The sequence below is a fragment of the Lolium perenne genome, chromosome 6 (genome assembly GCF_019359855.2).
Source record: "Lolium perenne isolate Kyuss_39 chromosome 6, Kyuss_2.0, whole genome shotgun sequence".
NCBI lineage: Eukaryota > Viridiplantae > Streptophyta > Magnoliopsida > Poales > Poaceae > Lolium > Lolium perenne.
In genome coordinates this window covers 235,302,240-235,314,230 of record NC_067249.2, presented here as the reverse complement: position 1 = coordinate 235,314,230, position 11,991 = coordinate 235,302,240, and the positions used below count along the sequence as shown (strand labels likewise).

Below are 11,991 nucleotides of genomic sequence, written 5' to 3'. Positions count from 1 at the left end.
TCAAGGTTATTGGTATTAGACCAACAAACCTAGAAGTTATTAATGTTGAAGTGTTTTTCTGAATAATGAGGAAAGCTAAAAGAGAAACTGCAAAAGATATTTTGGCAGAAAGAAAGAAAAGACTAGAAAGTCTAGCTCAGGTGTATATAAATGATATACATGTTATGGTTGTATTCCTAGTTAGGTCACACTATGAAATTCTTGGGTATTAGTACCATATTGGTTGGTATGAAGTGTCATACAAAACAACGCAATACAAGAATACAATGGCCTAAGTGACTGACAAGGAATATGATAGGAATGCACGTCTGGAACAAAATAAAGTGTTATTATGTTCGTCGTTGGCATTCTATCTAGCCCTTAGAATTTATAATAAAGAACTTAATAATTGTTATTTTGCTCTGGTCAAATGAAAACAATGAGTTGTTCAAATTATGACATTACTCCATGTACGATGGATAAGTTATTATAAATCTTAATGGTGAAACACACATACATAAAACTGACGCTAAAATGCCATAAGGCAAATGATTTGAATTCCACTTATTTGTGGAACCGCTATTTAGGTCATGTTAGAAAGGAACGCATGAAGGAACTCTATGCAAATGGATTTTTGGAGTCATTTGATTTTTGAATCATTTGGCACTTGCAAATCTTTTCTAAAGAGAATGATTAAAATACCGTTCATAGGCCAAAAGTTGAACGGGCAACTAACTTAGTGAAAAAATACATGATGATGTATGTGGATCACTGGCATAGTTGTGTGCGGGAGATTCTTCTACTTCATGAAAACTTTCAACAATGAATTGAGTATATGTGGATATATTCAATAAGGAAGAAGTTTGAAACATTTGAATAGCTTCAAATAAATTTCAGCATGAAGTGGAAATCATCGTAATAGAAAAGTCAAATATCTATGATTAGATCATGGTGGAAATATTTGAATTACGAGTTTTAGCGAACATCTAAAAGAGTTATGAAATTGTTCTACAACTCACATTTCTTGGAGTATCATAATAATGATATAGTATCCGAGAGATGTATCCAAACCTTGTTGGATTAATGATGAGATAAAATATTATGACGCCATTATATTTTTGTAGATAAAGCTTTAGTGACTACCGCTTTTACACTGAATAGAGCATCATCATGATCCGTTGAAATGACACCATACAAGTTATGGTATGGGTATAAACCCTAATAGTCTTTTCTTTAAATTTTGGTCTAAAAGTTTACAACCAAAATCGGATAAATGTCTTTGTTGGTTATCCCAGAGAATTAATTGGGAATTCTTCCCACTAAGAGACAAAGACAAAAGTGTTTGTCAATGTTTCTTATTTCCGAGAAATTGTTTCTAGTGAAGTATTTGAGTGGGAGGACAATATAATTTGATAAGGTTTATGAAACTGAGCATAATGATCAGAGTAGCACAGCATCGGAATTGGTTTCGGAAGCGGCCACGACGATCATGGCTCCCATGACTACAAAGTGTTTTAGCCATGGAGATCGAAGTACATATTGAACCTTGTAGGTATGGTTTACTTTGTGATCAAATAAATGATTTGTGGACAAAGGATTGATTTTGAACAATGATAAACCAACTACAAACAAAGAAGTTATGATGGGCCCTGACTCCTTTAAAATGGCTATATGCCATGAAATCCAAGATAGATAAATACTTTTTGAAAGTAAATGGATCTATAAAATTGATGGACTTGGATGGAATATCCTTAAAGAAGCTCGATTTGTCGAAAAATTGTTTACGACAAAGTTCAAAGAGTTGACTACGATAAGATTAGATCTTCCGTAGCAATGCTTATAGTCTATGTGGATTATTCTAGTAATCACTACATATTTCTTTTATGAGATATGCTAGTAGGATGGCAAAATACATTACTTATCAGAAGTATGTATTAAAAGGTGTATACAAGATACAACCAAGAGTTTTGCTGGTCTGTGGAATACTAGATAGGTATACAAACTTCAATTGAATGAAGTGAGTATCGCGGAGTTGAATCTTCACCAGATGAAATAGTCAAAGAGTTTTTGATTTCATCAGAGACGATGAAGAGGCTTGCATTTGCAAGAAATTAAGTGGGAGCGCTGAGACATATTTATAATACTTATGTAGATGACATATAGTTGGTTATAAATGATGTAATTATATACTTGATTAAAAGGTTTCATTGAAAATTAACTTCAATGAAAGGATTTGGACTGAAACATATTTAGTGTCAAGATCTATGAAGATAGATTGAAACAAAAAAATAAGTTTAAGTCAAAGTACATAGAATGGATATTGAAATAGTTCAATATAGAAATATTAAGAAAATATTCTTGTCATGTTAAGTTTTAACAAGACTTGAGTGTATCTGACACTCAATAAGTAAAAACACATGAGTGATTATAGATCACGAATAATATGTACACAATCAGATGTCATGTGCTATAAAGTGTTATGAGCATATACCAGAATGATTCATATGATGATCATTGGACGACAGTAAGAATATTCTTGAGTACTTTAGAAGAACTAAGGATATATATATATATAGTTTTATATGGGAAATGACAAACAAATCGCTGTAAGATGTTGCACCGATATTTGTTTTGTCACATATAAAAATAAAATTTCAATCTCAAATTAGACTAAGTGTTGTTTAAAAGATAGCACAAATAAGCTAGAAGTTGTCTATGCTAGATTTAGAAGAGTTCTAAATATTATGACGGATTCTACAAAAGAAGGCAGAATATGTCATTGTTTTGACAATGACAAAGGATGTTAAAGTCAAGAGGTTCTTTGAGAACTTGGTGTAGTTCCGACAGAGTCAGAACTTTGAAGCTATATTGTGTGTGACAATATTAGTGACATATTTCAGACCGCGGAATTAAGGTTCCACCAGAAGATCAAACATATTTAATGCCGACTCATTTGGAAATGAGTGATGCGCTGAGACGCAAATGAATTACAAAATACATACGTTTCTGAGCATGTCAGATCCGTTGACTAAAACCTCTCCCGTGAGCAAAACATGATAAAGCACCAGAAGGCCAAGGTGTTATATCTTTACAAATGTAAACTAGATTATTGACTCTAGTGCAAGTGGGAGACTGAAGGAGATATGCCCAAGAGGCAATAATAAAAGTGGTTATTATATATCTTTATGTTTATGATAAATGTTTATATATCATGCTATAATTGTATTAACCGAAACATTAGTACATGTGTGATATGTAGACAAACAAAGAAGTCCCTAGTATGCCTCTTAACTAGCTTGTTGATTAATGGATGATTAGTTTCATAATCATGAACATTGGATGTTATTAATAACAAGGTTATGTCATTGTATGAATGATGTAATGGACACACCCAATTAAGCGTAGCATAAGATCTCGTCATTAAGTTATTTGCTATAAGCTTTCGATACATAGTTACCTAGTCCTTATGACCATGAGATCATGTAAATCACTTGTACCGGAAAGGTACTTTGATTACACCAAACACCACTGCGTAAATGGGTGGCTATAAAGGTGGGATTAAGTATCCGGAAAGTATGAGTTGAGGCATATGGATCAACAGTGGGATTTGTCCATCCCGATGACGGATAGATATACTCTGGGCCCTCTCGGTGGAATGTCGTCTAATGTCTTGCAAGCATATGAATGAGTTCATAAGAGACCACATACCACGGTACGAGTAAAGAGTACTTGTCAGGAGACGAGGTTGAACAAGGTATAGATGATACCGAAGATCAAACCTCGGACAAGTAAAATATCGCGAGACAAAGGGAATTGGTATTGTATGTGAATGGTTCATTCGATCACTAAAGTCATCGTTGAATATGTGGGAGCCATTATGGATCTCCAGATCCCGCTATTGGTTATTGGTCGGAGTGAGTACTCAACCATGTCCGCATAGTTCACGAACCGTAGGGTGACACACTTAAAGTTGGATGTTGAAATGGTAGTATTTGAATATGGAATGGAGTTCGAATATTTGTTCGAAGTCCCGGATGAGATCCCGGACATCACGAGGAGTTCTGGAATGGTCCGGAGAATAAGATTCATATATAGGATGTCATTTTATGTGAATTAAAATGACGCGGAAGGTTCTATGGAAGGTTCTAGAAGGTTCTAGAAAAGTCCGGAAGAAACCACCAAGGAAGGTGGAGTCCACATGGGACTCCACCTCCATGGCCGGCCAACCCTATTGGGGGAGGAGTCCCAAGTGGACTCCCCCTTAGGGGGGCGGCCACCCCCCCATATGGGAGGTGGAACTCCCACCTCTAGTGGGAGTCCTAGCTTGGCTAGGTTTCCCCTCCATATGGAAGGTTTTTGGTTCGGGTCTTATTCGAAGACTTGGAGACCAACTCTTGGGGATCCACCTATATAATGAGGGGCCAAGGGAGGGGGCCGGCCACCCCAAGCACCACAAGGTGGCCGCACCACTAGATGGCCGGCGCCCCCCTCCCAAACCCTAGCCGCCCCCTCTCTCCTCTATAGTTCTCGCACGCTTAGCGAAGCTCCGCCGGACTTCTCCACCACCACCGACACCACGCCGTCGTGCTGTCGGATTCAAGAGGAGCTACTACTTCCGCTGCCCGCTGGAACGGGGAGGTGGACGTCGTCTTCATCAACAACCGAACGTGTGACCGAGTACGGAGGTGCTGCCCGTTCGTGGCGCCGGAAGCGATCGTGATCAAGATCTTCTACGCGCTTTTGCAAGCGGCAAGTGAACGTCTACCGCAGCAACAAGAGCCTCATCTTGTAGGCTTTGGAATTTCTTCAAGGGTGAGACTCGATACCCCCTCGTTGCTACCGTCTTCTAGATTGCATCTTGGCTTGGATTGCATGTTCGCGGTAGGAAATTTTTTGTTTTCTATGCAACGTTATCCTACAAATTCGAAAAATCTGCAATACCACAAAATCTTCTTTCCACTCTGGTAACCATTGGCAAGAAGTGCTCAATAGAGGGCTTGGTGATTCCCAAGGGAATTCCTAAATATGTGAATGTGAAATTTCCTTTCTTGCAATTTAAAGTTCTTGTGAAATGTAGAAGTCTTTCCTCATCCATATTGATTGGAATCATGCTAGACTTGTGATAGTTTAGTTTCAAACTAGTGGAATCCGCAAAGATATTGAGCAAGAACTTTAGACAAATCAGTTGATTAGCATTTGCTTTCATCACCACTAGAGTATCGCCGGCATATTGAATTACAGGATAATCTGGGCAAGCAGGGCAGGGTATAGGTGGACACAGATTCGACTGTTGTTATACCGTCTTATTTTGCGAGGTCTGGTTTCTTGAAACCCTCATGAAACCTCAAATGTAAACCATAAACACAGATTTTTTTTGCAATGTTTCGACAAATTCCGACAATACAATAGTTTTAACAGCCAAAATGAGAGATTTCATACCTTGTTAGCGATTAGACGAACACCAGGAAGGTGGCGTCAGAGGCCAGAGCGAACACTGCGGGACAGTAAGAGCCACCATGGGCGCCTTCTTAGGCGGCGTCTTCACGGTCGGCTTATTCCTCATGCACGATGCGGCAGCGTCTTTGGACGCGCCTCTCGGTGGGATCACTGACGCATCAGGAGCGGCAGCTGTAGCATCAACAAGGATGACGTGGGTACCCTATCGCTTGTTGTCATGGCATACCCTTTCGGGGACCCATTATTAGTTTACTCGGTGCGGCCTATTATGGAGGTGGACCAGCACAAGGAGTCGACAAGCTGGAGCCGCATGCAATATCAAGTTTGAGTACAAGAAAGAAGACTCTTAGAAGGCCCAAGAGGTAATTCAAATGCGTAGTCGACTAGGACTCTTTTAAACCCTATCCTGATTGCATATATAAAGCCATATAGGGGCTCCCCTTAGACATATGAAAAGATATAGGCAACATAGACAAGATAGACACAACTCCTCCTACGACATCTTCCTGTAACACAACTATGATTATATATTGGATTGCTAGCTAGACGTATCGGTCCTCCACCGAGGGGACATGAACCTGGGTACGTCGTGTGCCTACTATCGCTCCCGAAATCTTCATCGTCGCATTCTCCCTAAAAACCAAGTTCATGATTCATGGGCATTACTGAGGTTACCCCTCGTCATTTCCGTTTGAGGGAATTGCTGCAGGAGGCGTCCAAGGGGGGGGGGGGGGGGGGATGTGAGCTGGCCGGCGGCAACGAGGGTGGTGGATCAAGAGGCCGGAGGTGCGGGCGGGGTTGATTGGAACGATGCAACCTGGCCAGCAACCACCGGTGGATTCGGAGCTGCCATGGCGGCGCTAGGGGGACACAGCGAGGCTGGAGGGCGAGGGGGCAAGGAGATCTGCGGCGGCCGCGGGGAAGCGGGAAGCAACCACGCTGAAAATTCCTTCGCACCGATGCCTTGCACAGTTGCACATGATAGAGTTCATGTTCGGTTAGCCATCGCAAACTACCTATCTGAGGATTGGGAGGCCGAGGATACTGAGCACCGTAAAAACAAGTTAAGGTTCGCGCTGTTATACGGTGTTTGGTCATTTCCCTTTTTTCGGTCAAAAAACGTAAACTAGCGGTTATTTTGAGGATTCCGTGGATATAAGGGATCTGCTAGAATGTGTATGTGTGCGATCTCCAACAGTTTTAGAAGATAAACTCAATCATATCTCCTACTCACCTAAAAAGGGAAAGTACTCCTAGCCCTATCTGTTTCGTTTATGCAGAATAGCTTTGAATGTACTAATTGATTAAAGTACCAATTGATGATCAGTATCTTGCAACTCAAAATTCTACTTGTATAGTTTGATTAGTAACAAGATTCATATTGTTGGTACTCTGTATCCATATTGTTAGTACTCTGTAGATGTAGATGGTGGTAGGTTTTTGTTCCTCTGCTCTTAAATTCCACGTCCATTTGATCAGCAAGGCAGTATGCATAAATTCCAAATTAATAATTACAAGGCCTCCATTTTGCTTGGGGTGACAGTACCGATTTCCAATTCACGAAACAATGTACCTTTGAGAGCATCAGTACCCTTCCAACGGAATGCTCAACAAATTTTGTCTATTGCCTTGAAAACCAAAGGCGGTGGGTCCAAGGACAATGGAAGATGGCAATTGCACTAAGTACTGATTGAACAAGAATTAGTCTTCCACTTTGGGTTAGCATGTGTCTTCCAAGATGCAAGTCTGCTTCTTATCTTGTCTATTAGTATTTAAAAATCTTCCTTACGAACCTTTTTAAAATGGAGAGGGAATCCAAGATATATTATCGGCCAAGCTGATAGCCGACAGCCTGACAATCCATTACACCACTTAGCTCTTGGAAAACATCTTCATGGCCGAAAATGGGAGGTATGGAACTTTTCCTGAAGTTGCATTTTAGACCTGATGCCTCGCCAAAAATATCCAAGATAGACTTCACTGCAACCGCATTACGTCTTGTTACCTCTAGGAAAATAATCACAGCATCTGCATAGACTGACAAACCGCTGAGGGATATTTTTTTCCGTTTGGAAAGGAGGATATCACTGCATGTAATTTTTTGCCACAGTTCTAGGGAAAACAACAAAGTATCTCATTTTCTTGCGAGCAAGGCGGAGGGACCTCAGCTAAGTGTTAGGCTTGAGGATCCATCTAAGTTTATTCGTGAGCTGCTTACGCACTATTGTAATTAATAAAGTCGCCATGATGGCTTTACCTCAAAAAAAAAAACAAAAAACAATGATAATACTTGCAGTAAGGAGGATTCACTAGTCGAAGGGAGCCAGGAACCTAGCGTCATCTAAAATATCAAGATGTTCTGTTTAGTCATGTAATTTGCAAAACACAATCATCCAAAAGGGCAAAAAAGGTGACATGGATAAGGAACCGGCACCACCTTCCCCAAAATGGCGAGTCATGTATTATCAAGCAGTAGACAACCGTACAGTCTGTACTGCATACGCATACGCATATGCATATATCAATCATTCTGAAAAGGAAAACATACAAGGATTAAGCCTAAGGCTTCCCAAAAATGGTGAATCCTGTATTATTCCACCAAGACATCTATATTCCATACAGCTTGGTTCCTGTGCCGAAAAAAAAAAAACCGATAACAGCACCGTATAACTTTACCAGTATATTTTCACTGTACAAGAACAGGTATTTGTTGGAGTTGGAGGCATCATCAGGGTTCCGATGCTGGCAGCCTGCTCCGGACCGTGTGCTCCGGCTTGTGAGTGCTCTCGAAATCCACATGAACAAATGCCCGTTCGACCTCTGGCAGTTTCTCGATCCTCTCCTGCAGCGACTCCCCAATGGCGTGAGCCTCTCTTAGCCGCATATCCTCGGAGAGTTCGATGTCCACCTGGTGCCAGATCAGGAGCATTATACACCACAAAACCAGGGGAACACACTACCAGTAGGTGGAAGGTAAAAAACATATACATCACTCTGAATTTCAGGTGGATATTCTGTGTGGGATAGAGTAGGATTCTAACAGCTGTTAACTGACCTCGACAAAATAGAGGGCGCCGAAGCTGTAAGCCCGGACCGTGTCGACCCGCTGCACCCGGGCGTCGTGCTTCATGGCGAGGTATGTCAACATCTGCAACATCTCCGGAGGAGCACTCTGCCCCACCAGCGTAACTGCACCAATAATTCAGAGCTTCAGACACCTATTGCAGTTTGCTGATAATCCATCAAACACATCATAATTTGCTAGTTTGCATTCTCTTATCAGACACTTCAATGTCAAATGACTCAAATCAACTTGTGAAGAGAAGAACAAAAGCATTGATGAAACTTTCAGAAGATTGGGGAAGTAACCTGCATGTTCAATTACAGTTCCGGACCAGTTTGTTATGGTATACACCGCAAGAAGCACGGCTCCTGCAGGGTCAATCCACCAGAAGAACTTGTCTCCCAGAACAGCAGCCACCAGCCCAACAACGTTGGTTATCACATCGAAATAGTGGTCCTGAATGTGAATGGTACAACCACAGCCCAATATTAGAACAGCAAAATTCTGCATCCCTTTTTCCGGGTACCTATTTTTGCACTAACTCAACAAGGCAACATTTGGATGCTGAAATGGAAATACCTAATCATTTTGATGCCATAGTTCCAAAATAAGCTAATGCGTTGTCAAGGCAGACATATATACCTTTGCGTATGCCCGGACAATGCTATTCCCTGAGCTCCTGCAGTAAAACCAGAGAGCAAGCTTGACAGCAGTCGCCGAGAGCATGATGGAGTACAACCATATGAGCTGCTCCGTCGTCATCTTATCGCCAGGGTTGTTCTCCACCAGCTGCTCTATAGCTTGGATCAGGACCTGGAAACCTGGAAAATTGGCACAAAAGAAGAAACAGAATTCATTTCAACAACTCCCATTCCAGGTGACAAACAGCAGCAATCATGAATTTATACATAGATACGGGGTTCACATCACACCTAGAGTGGCCATGATAGCGGCGAAGACGATGATCCCGACCGGCTGCACACGCAGTTTTCCGATGGGGTACTTGTATATGTTCACCTTCTTCATGGAGATATGCGTGAACCAGAGGATGCCGCCAGCCATCAAATCCAGCAACGAGTCAAGCGTGGACGCCGCAATCGCTATGGAACCCGTCCTGATCGTCGCATAAACCTGCAAACTCATCAAGTCAGACGAGTTAGAGCAGTCGATTATACTTGCTCCGTTGCACAGCTGTACCATGTAGTATACGCTGCCCGCTATAAATCAATCTATCGAACACCTTGAAGGCCAGGAGGACGACATTGGCGTAGTTGGATATCTTCATGGCGAACTCGCTCTCCTTCTCCTCGCGGTCCTCGGCGGCGCCGGCGGCGTCGGTATCGTCATCGGAGTCGAACTCTCCGGGCATGCACAGGGCCTCCACCTCCTCGAATGTCTTCAGCGTGGCGAGCTGCTTGTTGTAGTAGTCCCTCTCACCTGCTCGCGGCATGTGAAGGGGACGGAGTTAGTTCGCGGCGCTCCTCCACGTATTAAACGGTGGAACGGCGGCGGCGGCGGTTACCTTGGGAGAGGTCCTTGACGCGGGCGACGTCGACGTCGGCGGCGCGCTCCGGGTCCAGCTCGGTGCGCATCTTGTCGGGCAGCCGCGACAGGAAGCTGCTGCGCAGCGACCGCGCCGAGTCGCGGCGCCGCAGCGAGGGCGTCCGGGCGACGCGGCCGGTGCCGTTTCCCAGCAGCGGGGCGCTCCGGTCATCGGCGTCCATCGGCGGCGGGCACGGCCGGCCGGCTGGTTTTGTTCTGGTTTGTGTGTGAGCGACTGAGTCTTCGACTTTTCAGCCGGTTTTGGATATTTTTCCAGTTCAATCTCGGGGAAAAGCTTCGTGAATCGTAATGTACGGCATAGATATCCTAACCATTGACTATATTGTAGTAACACTAACACCTCACGCAAAAGAAAAAGTGTAGATCACTCTGTTTCATAATATAAACCGTTTTAGCAAACTACAAAAGCAATATGAACATGCTTCTAGTTCCATAAAACAGATTTACATTCTATCTTGAGATGAAAATGTTTTGGATAACATTTCATGTAGCTTTGGATAAACTGAACTTGCAGTAATGATGAAAAAATGTCATACTGAGTGGATTTTGTACACGCGCGCATGGTCGTAGGTGTGTTCCAAACCATCGATTTAATTTTCAAGATTTCCGCTCGACTTGATAGATGCAATGTTTCCTTTCCCTCTCCTCTTTTTAGCTAGATCTCAAAGATAAAAAAAAGGGACGGTAATAGAAACACTCACACCTAGTATGTGTGTAAATACGAAAGTATATCCCTATTTTTCGATAGGATGGAGTATACCCTCTTTTTTGAAAAAAGGGCCTTTACATGCTCTGTCACGGATTTAGGGCCATATAATTGGTGACTGTGCTTTCTTTTCCCTTTTCTCGATGCAATATGATTATCCTTATTTTCTTAAAATTAGATATCCATGCATTTTTTAGGGTTCTTTTTTTTTCACATTTTTCTTGGCTCAATCCAGGTTTAACCTAACCACTCCCCATTTTACATTAGGATCTGAGATCTGGGCCGCGTGTGTCTCGGATGGTGTGTACTCCGATTCCTCCTTCGTTTTCGCTGGCTAGCATATGGCGGCGTGGGGGCTTGTTCGTCTGTTTCGCGGTTTGAAGGTGGTGGTCCTAGGGTTTCTCTTGCGCGAAGATGGAGACTTTCCTAAGGTCTGTTCTTCTTGATCTGGCCGGAGTGTTGAGTTCCGGAAGTCGCCGCCGGTGAATGTAACAGTGCATTTTGCATGGATTTTTGCTGGATCGGGTGGTATTCGGTCGTGCACACCAAATGTTTTATTCCAGCCGTTTGGTTATGGAGGGAGTGATAACCCACAAGTATAGGGGATCGGTGTCGAACCCAACGAGGAGCTAAAGGTAGGATAAGTACCCCCTCAAGTTCTATCAACCACTGATACAACTCTACGCGCACTAAGTGTTTGCTTCATCTAGGAAATAAAACTACAGTGACAATACGAGTATGAGAGATAGCTTTGCAAGATAATAAATACATGAAAGTAAATGTTAGTGCTGCAGCAATAAAGTACACTAAGTAACCATATACTAACAGTACCATGAGTGTGGAAAAGTGGTGGTAATTGTGGTGGCTTTGTCTAAGATTAATTAGTGAAGACATTTAGTTCATTGTCTTTGATGTAGTTTTCAATGTGGGAGAGGCTAAATATACAAGCGTTCCACTACTTGGGATTACAAGTACTATATGATTGGATTGTTAGCAAACATCCGTAAATACTAACAATGCATTAAGGTTTCCCCAAACATAGCCTTAAGTTTATGGTCCTCTTACTCCCATACATGCAACTAACCGGTTTGAGCCCTCAGGTTTCTGTCACTCCGGCAGGACTACCCCCTTCCTTTGCACATACTACTAACCCTATGGTATTGATCCATGCGCGCACAAGTATAATGGACACCAAATGACAGTACCATATCAACATACAACT

General features: G+C 42.4%; 1 protein-coding gene across 2 annotated transcripts; it reads right to left on the bottom strand.

Moving 5' to 3' along the window:
- Positions 1-7,874: 7,874 nt before the first annotated feature.
- LOC127343991 (metal tolerance protein 3) lies at positions 7,875-10,314 on the bottom strand. 2 transcript variants are annotated; one of them, XR_007877662.2, is made up of 8 exons: positions 10,023-10,314; positions 9,741-9,937; positions 9,433-9,631; positions 9,143-9,321; positions 8,806-8,956; positions 8,492-8,625; positions 8,113-8,344; positions 7,875-7,966 (listed from the first exon to the last, which is right to left on the bottom strand). XR_007877662.2 is itself a non-coding variant. In XM_051370219.2 (7 exons), the coding sequence occupies exons 1-7, from the start codon at positions 10,222-10,224 to the stop codon at positions 8,165-8,167; spliced, it is 1,242 nt and encodes a 413-aa protein (XP_051226179.1). In that variant the 5' UTR covers positions 10,225-10,313; the 3' UTR covers positions 7,875-8,164. The 2 variants fall into 2 exon arrangements, 1 of the variants encoding a protein (XP_051226179.1); XM_051370219.2 differs by having other exon boundaries at positions 7,875-8,344; positions 10,023-10,313.
- Positions 10,315-11,991: the final 1,677 nt, after the last annotated feature.